This window comes from Gigantopelta aegis, unplaced genomic scaffold (assembly GCF_016097555.1).
Source record: "Gigantopelta aegis isolate Gae_Host unplaced genomic scaffold, Gae_host_genome scaffold73, whole genome shotgun sequence".
Taxonomy (NCBI): domain Eukaryota; kingdom Metazoa; phylum Mollusca; class Gastropoda; order Neomphalida; family Peltospiridae; genus Gigantopelta; species Gigantopelta aegis.
In genome coordinates this window covers 2790-27660 of record NW_024537380.1, presented here as the reverse complement: position 1 = coordinate 27660, position 24871 = coordinate 2790, and the positions used below count along the sequence as shown (strand labels likewise).

At 39.8% G+C, this 24871-nt stretch overlaps 1 protein-coding gene across 1 annotated transcript in view; it reads left to right on the top strand.

Annotated features, from left to right (window-relative positions):
- The window catches only part of LOC121367257 (kielin/chordin-like protein), a gene marked incomplete at its 3' end in the record, with an annotated part of 32932 nt that extends 8818 nt beyond the window's left edge, over nt 1–24114 (top strand). The window contains exons 4-8 of the mRNA XM_041491370.1: nt 7575–7766; nt 10535–10705; nt 16595–16759; nt 23243–23380; nt 23865–24114. Of these exons, the coding sequence (XP_041347304.1) occupies nt 7575–7766; nt 10535–10705; nt 16595–16759; nt 23243–23380; nt 23865–24114 (916 nt within the window). The remainder of the gene's footprint in view (nt 1–7574; nt 7767–10534; nt 10706–16594; nt 16760–23242; nt 23381–23864) is intronic.
- Between the last annotated feature and the right edge of the window lie 757 nt (nt 24115–24871).

Genomic DNA, 24871 nt, shown 5'->3' with positions numbered 1-24871 from the left:
TAAATAAAACAAACTTTACAAAGGTACATAGATTTTATAACTTGCAACATTTTCCCACATATTCCATATTTAAGTAACCTATGCGAAATGTTGGCTCTATTCACCGAATCAAAGGCCGTCTTATAATCCACAAAACAGCTGTAAAGTCATCTTTTGGTCTCTAATGTCTTTGTTATTATAGAATAAAGAGAACTTGGTGAAGAGGCGGGGTGGTCATCGCTTTGAGGTAATCTTCCCTCGCAGGCACTGATCAGTAATCACTGAATTCCAAACTACTTATAAGTAACGATATTTCTTTCAACTTATTTTCATGCTTATAACCAACACAGGTTCAAGCACACTGTCCTGGGCAAACACCTCAGCTAGCTGCATTGTGTGTCCAGGACAGTTGGTTAGTTGTCAATTGTTAGTGGTTAGTTAGATAGAAGAGGGTGTAGTGGACTTGCACCTAACAATTGAGTCATTAAAACTCCGTCAGTGCAGGAGACGGTCCTTGGCTACGAACCAGGCTTATGTCCGATGGCTTAACCACGAGGCAGCCTAGGCCGAGAGTATCTATATTTATAAACTACTCTTACATAGCCGTTAGTCTTGCTCTTCGTCTCTTTCCACATACGAGGTTTCCATCTCTGCAGCAGCGTCATCTTCTGCGTCATCAGAAAGTATATCAGTGTCTCACTCTCTCAAAGAACTATATGTCACACACCAGATTGCTGTGGTTCTGAGGTGTCATTAAACAAACATTCCTTTCCTTTCTAAATAGTCAGTTTTAAAATGTGCTGAGGTGTCGTTAAACAAACATTCCTTTCCTTTCTAAATAGTCATAGTTTAAAATGTGCTGAGGTGTCGTTAAACAAACATTCCTTTCCTTTCTAAATAGACATAGTGTTAAAATGTGCTGAGGTGTCGTTAAAAAACATTCCTTTCCTTTCCAAATAGTCATAGTTTAAAATATGCTGAGGTGTCGTTAAACAAACATTCCTTTCCTTTCTAAATAGTCAGTTTTAAAATGTGCTGAGGTGTCATTAAACAAATATTCCTTTTCTTTCTAAATAGTCATAGTTTTAAATGTGCTGAGGTGTCGTTGAACAAACATTCCTTTCCTTTCCAAATAGTCATAGTTTTAAAATGTGCTGAGGTGTCGTTAAACAAACATTCGTTTCCTTTCCAAATAGTCATAGTATAAAATGTGCTGAGGTGTTGTTAAACAAACATTCCTTTCCTTTCCAAATATTCATAGTTTAAAATGTGCCGAGGTGTCGTTAAACAAACATTCCTTTCCTTTCCAAATAGTCATAGTTTAAAATGTGCTGAGGTGTTCTGTTACCAAAGGATGTCTGATTAAAGTGATATAAGTCTGGTTACATATACTCTGTCAAAAAAGAAACGCATAGGCAAATTATTCATGAAATTATCTCTTTGATACAAAGTAGCATAATGTCAGTATTTATTATCTTATGACAGCACGCAAATGGGTTCCTAGTAAACGTGAAGACTTTATAAATAATATCGTTGACAACATAGTCGAAAGCATTTCTCTAATTCTTGACGAGGAGTCTACTAATACAAAAGCACGTGTCACAAAACCACTGATAAGTTAAAAGATCTATTTTTAGACACGGCAGCCTCAACATTCGGTCACGTGCGTGTATACAGTAACAGCCGTAACAAAAGGTCGGCGCACAACAAGCGACCCTGGTTCGGGATAAGACACAAACATTTACGTACGAAGTATCTCGAGGCCAAAACAATATACGCTAGAAATAAAACTACAGATAATAAAATGAGATTAATTAACGCCAGTAAGTCTTATAAAAAGAGTATATTTAAAGCGTTTGCACAACATAAATTGAAAACAGAAATCAAATTGAGACGGTTAAGGTTAGATGATCCCAAAGCCTTTTATAAAATACTTAAGAAACAAGATAACTTAGATAACAACGTTAACGTTCCTCCTATTGATACATTGTTCAACTATTTCAGCGACTTAAATAAGGGCGAACCCAATAATGATAACTTACTTAATTTTAACATGGATAAAGTACTATATGAAGTAAACAATGACAGTATTATTAACGAAAAAATCAGTGCAGATGAAATAATGAAAGCCATAAAACAACTAAAATAGCATAAAGCAGCAGGTGTTGATGGAGTAGTTAACGAATACATTAAGTCAACCGCTACGTCGCTCATGCCAGTTTATGTTAAACCTTTTAATACTATTTTTGATAATGGAGTCTTACCAGATGAATGGCATACCGGTATTATTATACCAATTTTCAAAAACAAAGGAAGTCGGCTACATCCCGAAAATTACCGACCAATCACATTACTTTGCTGCTGCTCTAAACTGTTCACAACTTTACTTAATAACCGTTTAAGTTTATTTATTGAGGAAAATAATACCATTAGTGAGGCCCAAACCGCGTTCCGTAAAGGCTATTCAACGACAGACCATATTTTCACATTACATCACTTAATAGATATCTTGAAAAAAAAGGAAAAAGAAATTATATTGCGCTTTTGTGGATTTTGAGAAAGCATTCGATACGGTACCCAGAATGCAGCTTTGGCATAAACTACTACAGCATAACATAACCGGTAATTTTTTTAGAATTATCCATCAAATGTATCAAGGTCTTAAACCAATGATTGTCGTAAATAATCAGCAATCTACTTTATTCCCATGTAACAACGGTATCCGTCAAGGTGAAAATATATCCCGTATTCTATTCTCCCTGTATTTGAATGATTTAGAAGATTATTTATCTAGCCATGGATGTGAAGGGGTTTCCCCTACAACAGACAACCAAGATCACCCAATAGATATTGCTTTACACATGCTTTACTTGTTATATGCAGACGATACTGCCCTATTATCAACCTCTGCAGCAGACCTGCAACACATGTTTTATATGTTTTATCAATATTGCAATAAATGGAAACTTAAAATAAACGACAACAAAACGAAAATATTGATTTTTAACGGTAACACTAGAGATTATAAAAAAAAATTTAAGATTGGAAATAATACATTAGAACATGTGAAAGAATACAAATACTTAGGAATTACTTTTACAAAATTAAACAACTTTCGAGTTACAAAGAATAGACTTAAACAACAGGCTACCAAGGCCATGTACTTTATACTATCAAAATCAAAGGACAACTATCTATCAACCGAATGTAAACTTAAAATGTTTGACTTAATGGTTCTGCCAGTTTTATTATATGGATGTGAAATATGGGGATATGAAAAAGTTGATTTATTTAATTCTGTAGAAATAAACTTTCTAAGACACATCATACCCGTTAAGAACGCAACACCAATATGTATGCTTTATGGAGAGTTAGGGAGAACGCCTGTCGAGTTAATTATATATAGAAGAATGGTATGTTACTGGGCGCGACTGATATCAGGAAAACAATCAAAATTGTCTACTCTTTTATACAAAATTATGCTAAATGACCACCTTACTAACGGAACTAACTATAACTGGATTAATACTGTTAAAAACACACCGAATAACTTGGGAATGGGTGATATCTGGATAAGACAATCTTTCATATCAGTAAATTGTCTCTCACAACAAAATAAACAAAGACAATGCGATCAGTATTTACAAACATGGAAAAATAACATATCACTGTCATCGAGAGGCAACGCCTGTCGAGTTAATTATATATAGAAGAATGGTATGTTACTGGGCGCGACTGATATCAGGAAAACAATCAAAATTGTCTACTCTTTTATACAAAATTATGTTAAATGACCACCTTACTAACGGAACTAACTATAACTGGATTAATACTGTTAAAAACACACTGAATAACTTGGGAATGGGTGATATCTGGATAAGACAATCTTTCATATCAGTAAATTGTCTCTCACAACAAAATAAACAAAGACAATGCGATCAGTATTTACAAACATGGAAAAATAACATATCACTGTCATCGAGAGGCAACACTTACCGATTATACAAAGAACAACTATTTTTCGAAAGCTATATCAATAAAATACCAGAAAAACTGTGGACAACACTCTTAAAATTTAGAACGTCTAACCATTGCCTACCCGTTGAAATTGGACGTTGGAATAATATACTCATAGAAGATAGAATTTGCACATTATGTCATGTAATGGACATTGGCGACGAGTTCCATTATCTTTTTATTTGCCATTTTTTCCATAATTCAAGAGTCCAGTTGCTACACCCATATTATTATACGCGACCAAGTACTTATAAATTTAGAGAACTAATGAAGAATAAACGAATTAGTACCCTAAACAAATTATCATATTTCATAAATATAATAATTAATGAATTCAAACGCCCTTGACTACAAACACCATCAAAACCAACATAATTAACAAAATACTATCATTATCCACTGCACCATATATAAGTTTAACAATCTATTCGTTTATAAGTACTTGGATACCCGTATATTTGTATTAAATATCTGTATTATTACATAATATATTGATCTGCGTGATTGTATATGTTTGTATATGTGTTTGTGTATGTATTGTAATTAATGTATTTACTGTCAACCATCTTGTCACGTGTATATAACAAAATGTTTATGTATATATTCCTCCTATGCCGTTGTGTAACGGCCCGAGTGTAAATAAAGTCTTGTCTTGTTTTGTCAAATTTGACATGAGTATGTGTCAATATTCTTGCTATGGATTGACGGCAGTGGAGGCGTTTTCGTCACCAAACAGCGTCGCACGAGTGCGCTGAAATCAGTACCTTGTGTGGCCACCAGTAGCAGCAATCACTGCATGACATCTCCTTGACATAGACTGAATGAGTCTCTGAATCCGGGCACGTGGAATCCTAGCCCATTCTCCCTGCAGTGCATGCAACAGAAGTATCTGAGGCTCCAGGTCACGCTAGCGTACACGTCTGTCCAGTCCGTCCCATAGATGTTCAATGGGGTTGAGATCTGGCGATCTTGATGGACATGGCAACACATTAATGTTCTCATTCTGTAGGAAATCCATTGTTACACGTGCGGCCTGGCATTTTCCTGCTGAAATAGTCCTCTCTGTCGATCCAAAATGGGAAGCATGTGATGGCGAAGAATTTCATCCCGGTAGCGTACAGCTGTCAGGTTGCCTTGTGCGAACACAAGTTCACTTCTGCCGGTGTACGAGATGGCTCCCCACATCATGACACTCCATCCACCGAATCTGTCAACTTGGGCGACGCAGTTGTTGCCAAAACGTTCATTGCGGCGTCTGTAAACACGTTGTCGTCCATTACGTCGCTGAAGAAAGAAACGTGACTCGTCGCTGAACCATACTCGCCGCCAGGTTTCCAAGTTCCACCCCTGTATATTCGTTCGCCAGCAAACACGTAAACGTCGATGTTGACGTCGCAGGACGCGGCCAACATACGGTCTCCTAGACCGTAAACCAGCTTCTCCAAGTCGGTTCCGAATGGTTTGTGCAGACACCCTCCTCAAACCAGGTATGCCTCCAGCAGTGTTCGTTGCTGTGGCAGTTTGGTGACGCAAGTGCAGAACCCGGATGTAGCGATCTTGTGCTGCAGTTGTTATGCGAGGTCTTCCACTTCTGTGCTGGTCTTCAGCTGATTGAAACTGCTGGTACCTGTCCCAGAGACTTGAAATGGTGCTCTGATGGACGTTCATGTGGCGTGCGACTGCTGATTGCGATTCACCTAACTGGAGGCAGCCTATTGCAATGTTTCGATTCGGCAAGCTTAGTCTTGGCATCTTGTAACTCGTCTACATCGAAATGAGGCATCAATGCGAGCATTGCAGCTTTAAATACCCATCACTACCCCAATCTTTTCCCCGAGTTCCACGTACATTCGCCAAAATCTGACCATTTCACGACGATTTCCTGCAAGTGTCGGACAACATGCGTTAAATTTGGTTTAGGGTGCATTTGGGGAACATTAACAAACATGGTCATTCAGCAACATTGTACAAAAAACGCCAACGATATTTTATAAAATCAAACACTTTTCTTCTTTCCCTATCACCTATGCGTTTCTTTTTTGACAGAGTATATTATATAAAACATTTCGTGTACTCATGCTCTTAAATTTGTTTCGCCTGTGGCGATTTTAATTGTGTTAGAGGGCCGTGTGCAGTTCATTGCACGTAGCCCAGGTGGACAACTTGTTACGTAATACTTCACGCGATCGGGCATTCCAATATGCACTTAGTCCAGCTGTGGAGGCCATGTGGCGAGTAGTTACGTAATACCTCTGCGAGTGCGGTTTCGACGACCGTGCTTTTGGCGACCAAGGCGTCAGTAAGTCTGACGATCAGAGAAATTATACCGACTCTGGGAGAGGTGGAATATCAGATGATAGGGGGAGGTACCGCCTTGTACCCCCAGGCAATATTCTGATTTATAATAAATAGCTAGTTTTTAGAGATATCGAGGAGAACGAAAAGGAAGCTTCCCGGGAACGTTAGTCCGTTTGGACTTTGGTAAATATCATTTCTGCTCTGTGTATAACCTTGATGTGATTGATGTGACTTTAAATATTTTAATACTGTATTATACCAATATTCTTTAGACAGTGTCTTCGGTCCTCTGACGAAGTAAATCGTAGACTTTTTGTTCTAACATTATACGAGTATTTGGTAATATAAAGCTTAGCCAGTCATCCTAGAAGACCTAGGTAAACTGTAGGTTATTGTCTTTATTGTGATAGGTACCAGTATTAATTCTGTGTTACAAGGTTACTGAATGAGTAGTTAAGGGTTAATTAAAAATTAACCAGTTAGGAATAGAGCTGTAATTCCTTTATTAATTAAGTTCCCCTGGAAGCGTTTCTAAATTATCACACGTTACTGAACGAGTAGTAAGGGTTAATTAAAAATTAACCAGTTAGGAATGGTGTTGTAATTCCTTTATTAATTAACTTCTCCTGGAAGCGTGTCTCAATTATCACACGTGTGGATGTTGTGTCACAGTGAAGTGATTCGCATATTGTGTAACTAGACACCTAGAGATCAACTAATTAAGTGATCAGTTCTGGGTTGTTATTATTGTTGTTATTAATTAACTACTACGGCTGTACGTTTGTCAGCGTAGGTTAATACAGATTCCAAAGTGTATTGTGTTTTGTTGTGTTTCTAGTGAGCTAAACGTGCTATAATAATATATACTTTATATAAGATCGTGTCTCTGATCATACCTAGACGAGCCAAAGCGGTTTTGAACTGCCCGTTACAGAGAGATCTAATAGATATACAGTTAGGAGAGATATTTTGATAATCGTGTTTTACTCAGTTACGGGAATTATAGAATCCCCGTGACAGGTCACATATAAAACATTTTGTGTACTCGTGTTTTGTTACAACAGGATGTCTGATTAAAGTGTTATGCGTCTGGTCACATATAAAACATTTCGTGTACTCGAGTTTTGTTACAACAGGATGTCTGATTAAAGTGTTATGCGTCTGGTTACATATAAAACATTTCGGGTACTCGTGTTTTGTTACAACAGGATGTCTGATTAAAATGTTATACGTCTGGTCACATATGACACATTTCGTGTATTCGTGTTTTGTTACAACAGGATGTCTGATCAAAGGGAAGTGTCATAAGTCTGGATACACGGAGCGATCCAAACTCAAGGATGGAGGATCAATGACGTGTTCCTGTACAGGGAAGGACTGGTCCTGTCATGCAGTGGGGGCACCAGTGTTCATGGAACCGCCCCCTAGCATGGCCCCACCCCCTAACATGGCTCCACCCCCGGAATGCAAAGGTACGTATATATATAACATAGAGTATAAATATATTTACAGTAACATCATTAGTTTTACACATTCGTATGTGTATACAATATACATGTATATATTTTGAATAATAATAACAATAATACAAAAATAAAATAAAATAATAATAATATAATACTGACGATGATGGTGATGATGACGACGACGATGATGATGATGATGGTGATAATGATGAAGATGATGATGATGACGATGATGCCAACGATGATGATGACGGTGATGATGATGGTGACGATGATGGTGATGGTGAAGATGATGATGGTGATGGTGATGGTGATAATGATGAAGATGGAGATGATGATGATGATGGTGATAATGATGAAGATGATGATGATGACGATGATGCCAACGATGATGATGACGGTGATGATGATGATGGTGACGATGATGGTGATGGTGAAGATGATGACGGTGATGATGGTGATGGTGATGGTGATGGTGATGGTGAAGATGATGATGGTGGTTATGATGATGATGTTCATGAAGATGCTAGTGGTGATGTTGATGATGATGGTGAAGATGAAGCCATGAGAAAATGTATAGCGAAACTGGATTCAGTCGTTTAGACCAACGTCGTGTGTTTCACAAAATATTTACCTTTTTAAAAATGGTTAAAGGCATAACTCCACAGTATTTATCATCGCTGGTACCCAAAACAGTTTCTGGAAACCACTCACTCCGTAACACTGACCAATTGCAATATATTCACGCTAGAATATAATTATATAGAAAATCGTCTTTACCCTCAGTAGTTCGTGAGTGGAATAGTATTGATGGAAATATAAGACAAATATAATCTTTTTTAAAAATTAAAAATTATATATTCTCAACGCTCATAGATATACAAGACATATTTATGATAATTATATTTGTAGTTGTGGGCATCTATATGAAGATAGGTTACATTTTCTATTTGTCTGTCCTCTGTATGATAGCATTCGTACAACAATGTATTTTAATAATGGTGGTTTTGACCTCCATGCAGTGCTATATGGTAATAATGATTACCCTCTGGACCTTAATTTACGTACAGCAGAATCTATTCACAACCTTTTCGAATTATCAAACCGCTTCACGTTTTAATTTCTTAAAGATATTTATCATACATCACATTTTCACTTGCAAAAGTGGCTCCTGCAATTTGGGCGGTGGACGAGAATAACTGATTTATACACGTGGGTATGTGTACGCATGGGCAAGTATACTAATTTCATGGTCTTTTAGACTTTTATGCAAATACCTTTTTATGCAAATTATGTAATAGTTTTTAATTCTCTGAAAAACATGTCAATTGATACATGTATACGTTATAAATTGTATGTAACAAAGCTTGTGTGGAGAGGCATTAATATAGGCCAATGGCCTGTTTGACAATCCATTTCTTTTGTGAAATAAATATTGTTTAAACCATGATGGTGATCATGATGGTGATCATGATCATTATGATTATGACGCTGATGATGATAATGATGATAACCTGGGTAATAAAATATAAACCTATTTAAAAATATAATTACCTACTTGACAGAGAATTGCTTTGAATACGTAAACCTAATTAAAACACTTCACTATCTAATTGACACAGGCTGCCTGGTGAAAGGGAAGTTCTATGAATACGTAAACCTAATTAAAACACTTCACTATCTAATTGAGACAGGCTGTCTGATGAAAGGAAAGTTCCATGAATTTTTAAACATAGTCAAAACACTTCACTATCTAATTGACACAGGCTGTCTGATGAAAGGGAAGTGCTATGAATATGTAAACATAGTTAAAACACTTCACTATCTAATTGACACAGGCTGTCTGATGAAAGGGAAGTGCTATGAATAAGTAAACCTAATTAAAACACTTCACTATCTAACTGACACAGGCTGTCTGATGAAAGGGAAGTGCTATGAATATGTAAACCTAATTAAAACACTTCACTATCTAACTGACACAGGCTGTCTGATGAAAGGGAAGTGCTATGAATAAGTAAACCTAATTAAAACACTTCACTATCTAACTGATACAGGCTGTCTGATGAAAGGGAAGTGCTATGAATAAGTAAACCTAATTAAAACACTTCACTATCTAATTGACACAGGCTGTCTGATGAAAGGGAAGTGCTATGAATATGTAAACCTAATTAAAACACTTCACTATCTAATTGACACAGGCTGTCTGATGAAAGGGAAGTGCTATGAATACGTAAACCTAATTAAAACACTTCACTATCTAATTGACACAGGCTGTCTGATGAAAGGGAAGTGCTATGAATACGTAAACCTAATTAAAACACTTCACTATCTAATTGACACAGGCTGTCTGATGAAAGGGAAGTGCTATGAATACGTAAACCTAATTAAAACACTTCACTATCTAACTGACACAGGCTGTCTGATGAAAGGGAAGTGCTATGAATATGTAAACCTAATTAAAACACTTCACTATCTAACTGACACAGGCTGTCTGATGAAAGGGAAGTGCTATGAATATGTAAACCTAATTAAAACACTTCACTATCTAACTGACACAGGCTGTCTGATGAAAGGGAAGTGCTATGAATATGTAAACCTAATTAAAACACTTCACTATCTAATTGACACAGGCTGTCTGATGAAAGGGAAGTGCTATGAATACGTAAACCTAATTAAAACACTTCACTATCTAATTGACACAGGCTGTCTGATGAAAGGGAAGTGCTATGAATACGTAAACCTAATTAAAACACTTCACTATCTAATTGACACAGGCTGTCTGATGAAAGGGAAGTGCTATGAATCAGGACACGTGGAGAAGTCTAACATCAAGGAAGGAACTGAGACCTGCACGTGCACAGGGACGTCCTGGTCGTGTAGCGCGGTGGGGATCCCCGTCTTCCAGGCACCGCCCCCAACCATGGTGTTACCGACGAAGTGTGATGGTACAGACGTCTGTAGATACATGTACTAACCCTAACCCTAACCCTAAGACTGTCTTCCAGGCACCGCCCCCAATCATGGTGTTACCGCCGGAGTGTGATGGTACAGACGTCTGTAGATAAATAGACTAACCCTAACCCTGTCTTCCAGGCACCGCCCCCAACCATGGTGTTACCGCCGGAGTGTGATGGTACAGACGTCTGTAGATAAATAGACTAACCCTAACCCTGTCTTCCAGGCACCGCCCCCAACCATGGTGTTACCGCCGCAGTGTGATGGTACAGACGTCTGTAGATAAATAGACTAACCCTAACCCTGTGTTCCAGGCACCGGTCCCAACCATGGTGTTACCGCCGCAGTGTGATGGTACAGACGTCTGTAGATAAATATACTAACCCTAACCCTAACCCTAACCCTGTGTTCCAGGCACCGGTCCCAACCATGGTGTAACCGGCGGAGTGTGATGGTACAGACGTCTGTAGATAAATATACTAACCCTAACCCTAACCCTGGCTTCCAGGCACCGCCCCCAACCATGGTGTTTCCGCCGGAGTGTGATGGTACAGACGTCTGTAGATACATATACTATACAACGAAGGAAAGAAATGTTATATTTCACGGCGAATTCTACGCACTTTAATTACTGTTATATGGCGTAGCGCATGCGCTTAAAGTTACAGACACTAGCTTTTAAACACTACGACGCATTTTTCACTATTTAAGTTATTTTTGATATTATAAATTAGAGGTACTTACAATTTATTATTTAGAATATTTTATTTTCCTACACTTGTAGTAGTTCTGGTCATCGAGGTTTTTTAAATACACACAAAATGCATTTTTCATAATTCTAAAAACGCACGTTCGTCTGAGAAGTGATGGCTATTGAGACAAGCTCTAGTTTTAGACGACACTCATACAGGATAACACATTCCACGACATTGTTTTACCGGTTGTGTAGCACGGGCTGGAATGAGAAATGGTCCGTGGAGCCAAACAAATAAATCCTAGACAGGCTGCCCACCAGGCTACGCCCCGCCAATTATATATAAATATTGTATTATGTATATCCACGAACATGATTGGTAGATGGCTGGCTGGCTGGCTGGCTGGATGGATGGATGGATGGACGGGTGGCTGGATGAATGTATGAATGGATGGATGGATGGGTGGATTGATCGGTGGATGAATGAATGAATGAATGAATGAATGAATGAATGAATGAAAGAATGAATGAATAAATGAATGAATGAATGGGTGGGCGGCTGAATGGTAGGTAAGTAGGTAGGTAGGTAAGTAGGTAGGTTAGGTAGGTAAATTAGGCCGTAAGGTAGGTAGGTAGCTAGGTAGGTAAGCAGGTAGGTAGATATACAGGTAGGTAGGTAGGTAGGTAGGTAGGTAGGCAGGCAGGTAGGTAAGTAGGCAGGCAGGTAGGTATGCAGGTAGGTAGGTAGGCAGGCAGATAGGTAGGTAGGCAGGTGGATAGGTAGGTTGGTAGGTAGGTTGGTAGGCAGGCAGGTAGGTAGGTAGGCAGGTGGATAGGTAGGTTGGTAGGTAGGTTGGTAGGCAGGCAGGCAGGTAGGTAGGTAGGTAGGTAGGTAGGTAGGCAGGTGGATAGGTAAGTTGGTAGGTAGGTAGGTAGGTAGGCAGGTAGGTAGGTAGGCAGGTGGATAGGTAGGTAGGTAGGTAGGCAGGTGGATAGGTAGGTTGGTAGGTAGGTAGGTAGGTAGGTAGGTAGGCAGGTGGATAGGTAGGTTGGTAGGTAGGATGGTAGGCAGGCAGGTAGGTAGGTAGGTAGGTAGGTAGGTAGGTAGGTAGGCAGGTGGATAGGTAGGTTGGTAGGTAGGTTGGTAGGCAGGCAGGTAGGTAGGTAGGCAGGTGGATAGGTAGGTTTGTAGGTAGGTTGGTAGGCAGGCAGGCAGGTAGGTAGGTAGGTAGGTAGGCAGGTGGATAGGTAGGTTGGTTGGTAGGTAGGTAGGTAGGTAGGTAGGCAGGTGGATAGGTAGGTTGGTAGGTAGGTAGGTTGGTAGGTAGGTAGGCAGGTGGATAGGTAGGTTGGTAGGTAGGTAGGTAGATAGGTAGGCAGGTGGATAGGTAGGTTGGTAGGTAGGTTGGTAGGTAGGATGGTAGGCAGGCAGGTAGGTAGGTAGGTATGTAGGTAGGCAGGTAGGTAGGTAGGCAGGTGGATAGGTAGGTAGGTAGGTAGGTAGGTAGGTAGGCAGGTAGGTAGGTAGGCAGGTGGATAGGTAGGTAGGTAGGTAGGTAGGTTGTTAGGTAGGTAGGTAGGTAGGTAGGTAGGTAGGTAGGTAGACCATATTCTAACAAGCGGCAGTTTATTGTACTGATTGTTGCATATAGACAAACTCAAACCAGGCGGGTCCATATCGTGTTCCTGTAAAGGGAAGGACTGGTCATGTTTCTCAGTGGGGAAACCAGCCTTCCTTGCACCCCCCCCCCCCCCCCCCCCCCCACACACGGCATTATACTACCTCTGGAATGTAAAGGTAAGACACTAATTTATATATAAATAAATACAATTAAATTGCCGTTACATTTATTAACATTAAACGCCCAAGGCGACGTTTTGTTGATCACCACCAACACAAACGTTTATTAGTCTTGGCAAATTGACCATACACCTGAGGTAAAGGGGCCAATGGTCCCCAATCCCAGTAACTGTGGCCTTGTTTCTGGCAAACTGTCTTCTCATTGAGCATTGGGAACTATAAGCTTTTTGTCTTTACAGCTATTTTTCTCATATTTTTATTTGCTGACAATGTATTTGCCAGCTTCACAAACCAATTAGATACTTTATCATGTCGTGACGATCTTGCTGAAGAGGCGGGGTGGTCATTTCTTTGAGGTAATCTTGCCTCGCAGGCACTGATCAGTAATCACTGAATTCCAAACTACTTATAAGTAACGATATTTCTTTCAACTTATTTTCATGCTTATAACCAACACAGGTTAAAGCACACTGTCCTGGGCAAACACCTCAGCTAGCTGCATTGTGTGTCCAGGACGGTTGGTTAGTTGTCAATTGTTAGTGGTTAGTGAGAGAGAAGAGGGCGTAGTGGTCTTGCACCTAACAATTGGGTCGTTAAAACACCCTCTGGGTAGGAGACGGTCCTTGGTTGCGAACCCTGTACCTACCAGCCTTATGTCCGATGGCTTAACCACCAGGCAACCTAGGCCGGTAGTAACTATAGCCTCTATTACAAATTCGCGAGAAAAAATAGGCAGAGTTACGTCCCCTAACCACTTACCACTTCCGGCGCGTTCCGGTTACTTCAGGGATGGCCAATGGCCACAGTCGTTTATGAATCTTCAGCTGAGATTTATGCATGCCAGTCCCTGGCATCATAAATATCCCCACCTATGCTTTAAAAATAAAGAATGATACAGGTAAAAATTAAGTTGATGAAATTGCGTTTTGTTATAACTGACCATGTATTAAATATAAGATATGAATCTAGCGAGCTGTCACACAACCTGATTGTTTTGGTTTTCTTGCATGGAAATTGTTTATATTGTGTTTCAAAGCTGCAATCTCGCCTCACATTAATTATCATAATTTCATTTAAACATACAAACACACCTGCAGTTTTAATTAATTGTGCATTTTTTTATACTATGAAATTTACTACAAGTTATTTATTTCTGAGCCGCTTGTTTTCTAAATTACACACACAAATAGTATATTTTTGTTATTTACAAAAAACTTTTATTTTTATTTTTACGTCAAACCAAACTTAAATTAGTTACAAAAACAAAACATTTTTGTAGGAGGATGGGACGGACTATATGTAATATTCCGATTAGAACAGTCCCCTTCCCCACGTACTATATTATGTTTGTTTTGTTGTTGTTTTATCAGTGTATTTCTGGGGACGCATGACCCGACCCCTCCTCTAAAAACACCACTAGCCAGTCTAGACATCCTCTGCACAATTTCCTGCACACGCGCCTGTTTGACTAAATATTTATTTTGCTGTAAATTAATTATACCTATATACATTGCATTATAAAGTGTAAATTTTGCTGTAATAACAGCTAAATATATAATGTAACTTAAAAACATCTACCTATAGTAACAGTACTTGTTTTGTATACCTCAAAATATCTATGTAGCTTAGTCTTGCATGCCGATTATTCAAGGTTAAATGTTAAAATGAAGACATTGTTCTGTATACATGATTACGAACGTAAGTGGCAGGCAAAACAAAAAACCTAATATTTAAAAAATACGCCCCTCAACAATGTTACCTCCCCCCAAGAAAACCCCAGTAAGAACAACAAATCTGCCCCCAAATAAACAATAGCCTACAAAACAAGCCCACACCCCAGTACACACGCACAACCAAAAACATAACCCAGACTAACACACACATTTGAAAAAAAAAGTTTTATCTATGTACATATACCAGTGGCGTATGAAGGCGGGGGGGGGGGGGGCACACATACACACACACACACACACACACACACACACACATACACGCACACACACACACGGATATTAGTGGCTAAAGAAAGTGCCAAAAGGTGTGGGGAGGGGCCCACACATTTATATGTTCAAATTTTTACACTATTATAAAGCCACCCTTGCCCACCTGCTTTCTACGCCAGTGAATATATATATATATATATACTCGCTGTTCCGATTTGTTTGCGAGCCAGACAGTAGAAACCTTATCGTTAAGCGAGGAAGTGAATTTCTCTATCGTTAGTTTCATTATTAACTACTGCATAGGTAGTAGTTAATAATGCAGGTAGCGGTACAGAAAATCGCAGCTAATCATTTAGTCAAATTAATGTACACTTCCATTCATACACAGTGATATATACACAAACGCATGCATATTACTTGCAAATATCAAACCTTTATTAAGGTGCCGTTTTAACGAGTCAATCATCAGTGAGCCATTTAGTGGCGAATTGGGGCCGCTTAGCGCTATGCAAATAAAGGACAGATAAGTATGTTTCTAATAGAGGCTATATTTATAAACTCTTGTATAGACGTTAGTCTTGCTCTTCGTCTGTTTCCACATTTGAGGTTTCCATCTCTGCAGCAGTGTCATCTTCTGCGTCATCAGATAGTATATCAATGTCATCAGATAGTATATCAATGTCATCAGATAGTATATCAATGTCTCACTCTCTCAAAGAACCATATGTCGTACACCAGATTGCTGTGGTTCTGAGTTGTCGTTAAGCAAGCATTCCTTTCCTTTCCAAACAGCCACAGTTTAAAATGTGCTGAGGTGTTGTTAAATAAACATTCCTTTCCTTTCTAAATAGTCATAGTTTTAAATGTGCTGAGGTGTCGTTGAACAAACATTCCTTTCCTTTCTAAATAGTCATAGTTTTAAATGTGCTGAGGTGTCGTTGAACAAACATTCCTTTCCTTTCTAAATAGTCATAGTTTTAAATGTGCTGAGGTGTCGTTGAACAAACATTCCTTTCCTTTCTAAATAGTCAGTTTTAAATGTGCTGAGGTGTCGTTGAACAAACATTCCTTTCCTTTCTAAATAGTCATAGTTTTAAATGTGCTGAGGTGTCGTTGAACAAACATTCCTTTCCTTTGTAAATAGTCATAGTTGTAAATGTGCTGAGGTGTCGTTGAACAAACATTCCTTTCCTTTCTAAATAGTCGTAGTTTTAAATGTGCTGAGGTGTCGTTGAACAAACATTCCTTTCCTTTGTAAATAGCCATAGTTTTAAACGTGCTGAGGTGTCGTTGAACAAACATTCCTTTCCTTTGTAAATAGTCATAGTTTTAAACGTGCTGAGGTGTCGTTGAACAAACATTCCTTTCCTTTCTAAATAGTCCATAGTTTTAAATGTGCTGAGGTGTCGTTGAACAAACATTCCTTTCCTTTTTCACACAGGCTGCCTGGGCCCAGACGACGATTGTCACGCGAGTGATGAAACGGTCGATGACGGGGTCATCAAGTGCGCTTGTGAAGGGCCGGTATGGAGGTGTGCTGTCCAGGGGCCACCACCGACAACACTGGGGCCTTCCCCGCCGTCAACGACCACACCACCTTTCCTATGTGAGTGTTGTAATATACGTTTCTGTTATGCTAGTCTGAGACGGATTTCGCCCACTCGCCAATCTCTCGACTTCACTACGACTATCCAGTTGTTAGTCAGAGCGCTCTTACAACTCGATTCACGTCGTATACAACTCCTACGACTGTCCAGTTGCTAGTCTGAGCGCTCTTACAACTCGATTCACGTCGTATACAACTCCTACGACTAGTGCTGCAACGATAAACCGGTATACCGGTATATCACGATAATTGATCAGCTCGATACGAACCGCGGTACAGTTTTGCGTATCGCGATTTTTACACGCTTTTTTTTTTGTATTTGACTTCACTTGAAATAGGCACACAAACAAATAAACAAAACAAAAAACCCATCATTTGATTAATTGGCGATGACAGGAAATGTAACAATCACGTCAAGCGTAGTCGGGTCGGTTATACTTGGTTCTGACATCTAAACAAAACGTGCTAAAAGTCAAATAAAAATAACCAGTTATGGATAATTACAAATTTACAAATACACCTTTTGTTACCTACACATTATTATTCATTTACGTTGGAATTCGTCTACTGCTATCGTCGTCAAAGAAATAAACCAACAACTTGCAACAAGTGAGACTCGCACTTCGCTGTTTTCGCCTGAACTCGGAATACTTCTGCTGATCGTTTAAGACACTTCGGCCAATAACCTTTGGTTCGGTCGATCTGCCGGAAGATTACGACTGAATTCGTACATTTCCGTATCAAGCGAGCAGCAACGGAAAAGCCCGATAGTAAGGATTTCCCAATGCGACAATTTACAACTAGTTTGACACCGTAACACCTGTGGTATAGCGTGTGCTAAAAATAAAAAATAAAAAATGACCAAGAAGAACATTATGCTAATAAATGTCGTTGTTTATATAATCATTTAGGTCTATTAACTTTGATCCAAGAAAAACACGTGCAACAAGTATTTAGTAACTGACCATCAAAGAAACACCGACGTGTTTGATGTTTAATTGTTTTTGATGATGCGTTTGATGTTTATGATCTGAAATTCAGCCGTCTTTAATTTTTTGCCGACATTAAGTCTTTGCCGATCGGTTCTTACATCAGTTGCATTTGTTACTGATGATGATGATAACTAGTTTAACGTGCCCATATACCACTAGGGTTTCGAACACGCCCATCCCGAGTCTGACCTCTGATAAGATCGGTGGCCTGACTCGGGATGGAGGGGGGGGGGGGGGGGGGGGGGGTTGAAAATGGGCAGAATTTTGAAAATAGCAATTAATAAAAACGTTAATAGAATAAATAAAAAAAGAAAAAGGTTACAAGCCAAAAATAAAAAAGAATTGACTGCTCGGCCGAATATTTATATAATTTGGAGCATTTTAGAAGGACAGTCCAAAATTAAATAAGAGAAAGAAGAGAGGATCGGACTATTTAATAATATTACAAAAAAGAAGTAATTTCGACATAAAATTTTGAACGCATATCTAAACGTTTAAAGTCCGATCGATATGTCCACGCGAGTGGCCTCGTTAAGGCCGTTTGGGTGCACAGCTTAAAGGGACGAGATGGGTTGCATCCCGTCAAGAAAATCCCTAGATTGACAGTCGATAGACGTTGAAGGTGTAGTGCTGTGCTGAAATACAGATCTTGAGAAGCCGGATCCGTCTGAACGAGTAGAGTATCAGACTAGGGTATAGTCCAGTCGTCATGGGTTGGTATAGTGGTGCGGACGGGCCCGACTCCGGAGGATACGAGATGGTATCATTATAAAGCAATGTAAAGTCTAGAAAAAGAGTAGTAGGGGCCGACCCCGCTTCCTATTTCTTCTTAGAGTGGGGCGGTCAATCTTCCAGTGCTGGTAGGACAGGCTCGGACATGTAGAGACTAAACGCGAACAACCGTGGCGTTCTGCAGAATGGTCGTCATACGAGTCACGAAAAAACAAGTCAACATAGTCAGACGGAGAAATGACGTGGAGGCGAGGAATCTCGCTGAAAAAGAATCCAACCTGGTGGTGCAGACTGTCGAAACGAGAAGCGTTCCAGCGTTCAATCAGTTCCAATGGCCGCATACATCCCAGTAGAAAACTTCATTTCGCTGACAAAAACAACGAAATGAAGGACCCCCCAAGTCGAGCACACGAAAGCACGTGCAGTGTGCACAAGCGAAACAAACACGTCTTACTGCGTGGAGCTTCAGACTGGGAATGGTGTTTGTTACTGAGATGTGTTCGTGACAGGTTGTGCCGGTCAGGACAGATAACAAATAATGGAATTTGAATTAATTTCAAACAAAAAGGCAAAAAGTGGCGTTTGGGAAAAATTTCAACTGAAGAAACGAAAAGACACGGGCGAAATTCAGGAGGGGTTGGCAGTTTGTAAAAGATGTAAAATGGACGTTCGCTTTAGTGGTGGAACTACTAATCTTAGCACACACTTGAATCGTCATCACAAAATTAATACAAAAAGTGGTACAGCTTCGACTACTTCATCTACACAGAAGAAAGTATCAATGGCTGCAATGCTCCCACAAACCATACCGAGCATTTTCTTGACATAAAACTGTCACTAAAGCTATCGGAAGATTTATAGTTAAAGATCTCCGACCGTTCAGCATCGTGTCAAACGAAGGTTTCAAAGATATGGTTGAACAACTTGATCCGAGGTACCAGTTACCATCACGTACTTATTTCGCCGAAACTGTCATACCTAACATGTACCAGGAATGTCGCGCTGACGTTATTTCCAGTCTCAAGGATGTCCCAGTAGCACTCACGACTGATGGATGGACAAGTAGAGCAACCCAGTCTTATGTTACTATAACAACTTCTCACATCACTGAAGACTGGAACCTGAAGTCTTTCGTACTTCAAACAAGAGAATTGCCAGAGAGCCATACAGGTGTAAACATTGCCCAAGTTTTAACTGACGCAATTTCTGAATGGGGCCTTAACAAGAACCCTCCTTTGGTCACTGATAATGCGGCAAATATGGAAGTTGCAGCGAGAGAGGCAGGTTGTATTCCTCATATTGGATGCTACGCTCATACACTCAACTTGGCAGCGCAGAGGGGCCTTAAGGTGAATTCTGTGTCACGAATTCTTGCTCGTGTACGGCGCGTCGTATCCTTTTTTCACCGGAGTACGACTGCTGCAGCTTTGCTTAAAGAGAAAACCAAACAGGAAGGACTTAACAATGTTAAGTTACTTCAAGATGTACCTACACGTTGGAATTCTGCATGTGATATGCTGGAGAGGGTTCTTGAACTGCAGCCCGCAATCTATGCCGCACTAGTGGCTAAAGAAATCCGTAGCAATGTGAATGACATATCAACATTATCTGAGGCAGATATCACGATAGCAGAGGACATTGTGTCGTGCCTTCTTCCACTGAAAGCAATTACTACTGTATTGTGCACAGAGAAGATGCCTACTGTATCAATCATTCTTCCACTCCAGAGGAAATTGTTGACAAGTGTCTTGGTGTCTACAGAGATGGATTCTGATGTTATTAAACAGATGAAGAAGGCCATGGCTTCTGATTTGGAAAGCAGGTAAGACTGTTTTAACTTTTAATGAATATAATCTTGGAGTGTATTGCACAATCATAATATTTAAATGTAAGGCTCCTGTCCAAATGATTGCTCATTGACTACTGACAAGTATATCAAAAGCTGTGGTATGTGTGTGTTGTCCTGTCTGTTGGAAAATGAAAATAAAATGTCCTTTCCTGTAAATGAAATACATACTGTATACTGTTACATTTTACAAAGGGTATGTTACTGAATTTAAATGTTGCTCCAAATATTGAATACTCAATATTACTCAATATATTCATTACATTATCTGTATATTACGTACCAAAGCGGGTGGGGTGGGGGTCTGGGTGTTACACCAATACATATTGAATAGTGAATACAACCACTGAATGTCACTGATGTTGGTTTGACAAATAATATGCACGCCCTTACTTCCAGGTATAGCAATAAGCAGGAGTTTCTGCAAGAGTGTACTGCACTGGATCCCCGCTTTAAAGTGTCATGTGTGAATGCAGAGCAGCAACATGAGGTGTACCACAGACTTGCAGTTGAAGCAGCTAATATGAAACCACGTCTTGTGTCTGTGAAGGTGGAACCAACCACATCAACCACAACAGTTGCTGATGACCTACCTGCATTGCCAGTCATGCTACCAGATATGGAATCAGCTGGTAACTTTTGTCTTTCATTCAATTACCTTTTTCCAAAAATGTTTGTTTGTAAGTATAAGTGTGACAAAAAGTTATGACATGTGTAGACACTTGAAAAACTGTCAGGTTGGAATAAATAATGGATACTTTAATACTTTTAAATTTTTTAATGTTACCCTGTACCCACAAAATAATTACTGGTTTTAAATTATTTTTTAACAAATAAAAACAAGGCAAATGAACATATTATTTTTTATTAAAACAATTCAAAATTCAAATTACCGCTAAAGTAACTTTTTTATGTCTACTATCATTCAGTCACAATATGAGACTGTGGGCCAATTGTAAAGTTATGTATTGTATAAAGTATGAGAAATATATTCACTGTTTACTGTTATTTATTTCTTGGAAATTTGATCTTCTTGATATTTAATTGTATTCATATTAAAAAATATATCAGAAGAAATTGGCTCCTTATTTACTCGTGTTGAGTCAGTGTTTACTTTTTAAAATGTTGTTCTAGCAACAAATCATTTACACTATAGCAATATACAGGGCTGTTCTAATACCATATTTCAGATGCACAGTCTGATGTCAAACCAGTTGATGATGTCACTACAACCTCGACAAAGATCACAAGTGACCTCACTACTCAGTCTAGTTGTGCCAGTGGTGGTTTAGCCTCCATTTTAGGTGATGTTGTTTTCATAAAGGAGGAGATGTTACCCAAGAAATCCAACTTGGAACAGGTAATATTCGAAATTGATGTCTTCAAAGGTCACGCGCTTATACCGATGTCAGAAGACCCATTGGTATGGTGGAAAGAACACCACTGGCAGTTTCCTCTTCTCTCAGTTAGCCAGGAAACGGTTGTGTATTCCAGCCACATCAGTACCATCAGAACGCGTGTTCAGTACAGCTGGGGACATTGTCACAGCACAGAGGGCCGCACTCAATCCTGAAGTTGTGGACATGCTCATATTCTTGAAGGAAAATATGGCCTAAAACATTTAACCTGACACCTGAAACTAATAAAGATCATTAAAAAATGCATGCCTCCTTATTTTATTAAAAAAACAACCCATAAATATTAAATATAAATAATATCAACTATATCGCAATACGGTTTCTTATATTGCAATATATCGCAATACGGTTTCGACCGTATCGTTGCACCCCTACCTACGACTATCCAGTTGCTAGTCTGAGCGCTCTTACAACTCGATTCACGTCGTATACAACTCCTACGACAGATTAGTTGTTAATTTGAGCGCACCCGTCGTAAGTCGGGAGTTTGGGAAATAACAAGGCCACCGTGCTTATTTGGTGAGATAACGTTGTACCATTTGTTGGTATTGTTCCTCACGATTAGCACGGGTCAGCCATGTGGACCTGTGTCGTGTAGTGGAATGACGTATATACAGACATATGTCAAATAGTAGTTTTTTTAAATCGTATTTAGACAGAATTGCTGTTGATTTGCACGGGTCAGCCACGTGAGCCTGTGTCGTGTAGTCGACTGACGTATATACAGATAGTTTCTCCTATAAATCATATTTAGACAGAATTTCCGTTGAAAAAACAGAACTGCTTTAAAGAAAGAAATGTTTTATTTAACGACGCACTCAACACATTTTATTTACGGTTATATGGCGTCAGACATATGGTTAAGGACCACACAGATTTTGAGAGGAAACCCGCTGTCGCCACTACATGGGCTACTCTTCCGATTGGCAGCAAGGGATCTTTTATTTGCGCTTCCCACAGGCAGGATAGCACAAACCATGGCCTTTGTTGAACCAGTTATGGATCACTGGTCGGTGCAAGTGGTTTACACCTACCCATTGAGCCTTGCGGAGCACTCACTCAGGGTTTGGAGTCGGTATCTGGATTAAAAATTCCATGCCTCGACTGGGATCCGAACCCAGTACCTACCAGCCTGTAGACCGATGGCCTGCCACGACGCCACCGAGGCCGGTAGAACTGCTTTAAGGACACTGCGCATTACTGCTAATATATTATTAATTATTAATGAAACGAGAAGATGAGCAAAACCTAACCAAATTGCAGCAGCGATCACGGTGTATCTGGGAGTGCGAATCTGCAACCCCAACAACAACAACACCCCCGCTAGTAGTAGTAGTAGTGAATGCTTCACTGGAGAGTTACTGTGTTGTAGGTTGCAGAGAGCCAAGCGGTGTGTGTCACCAGCCTCTCTTTGACACTCAGATCGTATTATTATTATTATTATTATTATTATTATTATTATTGAATGTCTCACTAGTGAGTTATTGTGTTGTAGGTTGCAGAGAGCCAAGCGGTATGTGTCACCAGCCTCTCTTTGACACTCAGATCGTCGACAACACATTCTGCATGTGTCGAGATCTCGTGTGGACCTGTGACCCTGCTGACGTCATCAAACCCATAATGGGTTGTGCAGGTGATACAATAGATAAGAAACCCTAATCCAGATAGAATAATCCCATTAGATAAGGAAAGCGGATAGAGTGAGTGGCTTGTTCGCTTCATCAACCGATCTCTCCAGAAACACAATGGCGCTGACACTGTCAGGCTTTGAGCAAGACGATCATTTGAGAATACATAATAGAAATGAACACAATACAAGTAGCCTTATTGCCTGATTGTGGATCAGAATTATCTCTTTACTATACTGTTTCTGAAATTTTAAAAATAAAACATGTATCCCTTAATTTCCACGATCTTAAGTTACGCAATTTTACCATTTTGGCCAAAACCCTGACTATGATGGGGTGATGAAAATGAAGCCATGGGGATATAACTGTAAAACAATGGGCAGATAAATATGAAGCAATGGGCAGATAACTATGAAGCAATGGACAGATAACCATAAAGCGAAATCGAGATGATGCATTAAGGCATTTCGGTCACTTACAACACATCAGGTGTCCTAACCAAGGTCACATACAACACATCAAGTGTTCTACCCAAGGCCACATACAACACATCAGGTGTTCTACCCAAGGTCAGTTACAACACATCAGGTGTTCTACCCAAGGTCAGTTACAACACGTCAGGTGTTCTAACCAGTGCCACATACAACACATCAGATGTTCTACCCAAGGTCAGTTACAACACATCAGATGTCCTAACCAGGGCCACATACAACACATCAAGTGTTATATCCAAGCCAAGGTCAGTTACAACACATCAGGTGTTCAAACCAGGACCACACACAACACAGCAGGTGTTCTAACCAAGGTCAGTTACAACACATCATGTTTTCTAACCAAGGTCAGTTACAACACACCAGGTGTTCTAACCAAGGTCAGTTACAACACATCAGGTGTTCTAACCAGGGCCACATACAACACATCAAGTGTTCTACCCAAGGTCAGTTACAACACAGCAGGTGTTCTAACCAGGGCCACATACAACACATCAGGTGTCCTAACCAAGGTCAGTTACAACACATCAGGTGTACTAACCAAGGTCAGTTACAACACATCATGTTTTCTAACCAAGGCCACATACAACACACCAGGTGTTCTAACCAAGGTCAGTTACAACACATCAGGTGTCCTATCCAGGGCCACATACAACACATCATGTGTCCTAACCAAGGTCAGTTACAACACATCAGGTGTTCTAACCAGTGCCACATATAACACATCAGGTGTTTTAACCAGGGCCACATACAACACATCAGGTGTTCTAACCAGTGCCACATACAACACATTAGGTGTCCTAACCAAGGTCAGTTACAACACATCAGGTGTACTAACCAGGGCCACATACAACACATCAGGTGTCCTAACCAGGGCCACATACAACACGTCAGGTGTCCTAACCAGAGCCACATACAACACATCAGGTGTCCTAACCAGGGCCACATACAACACATCAGGTGTCCTAACCAAGGCCACATACAACACGTCAGGTGTCCTAACCA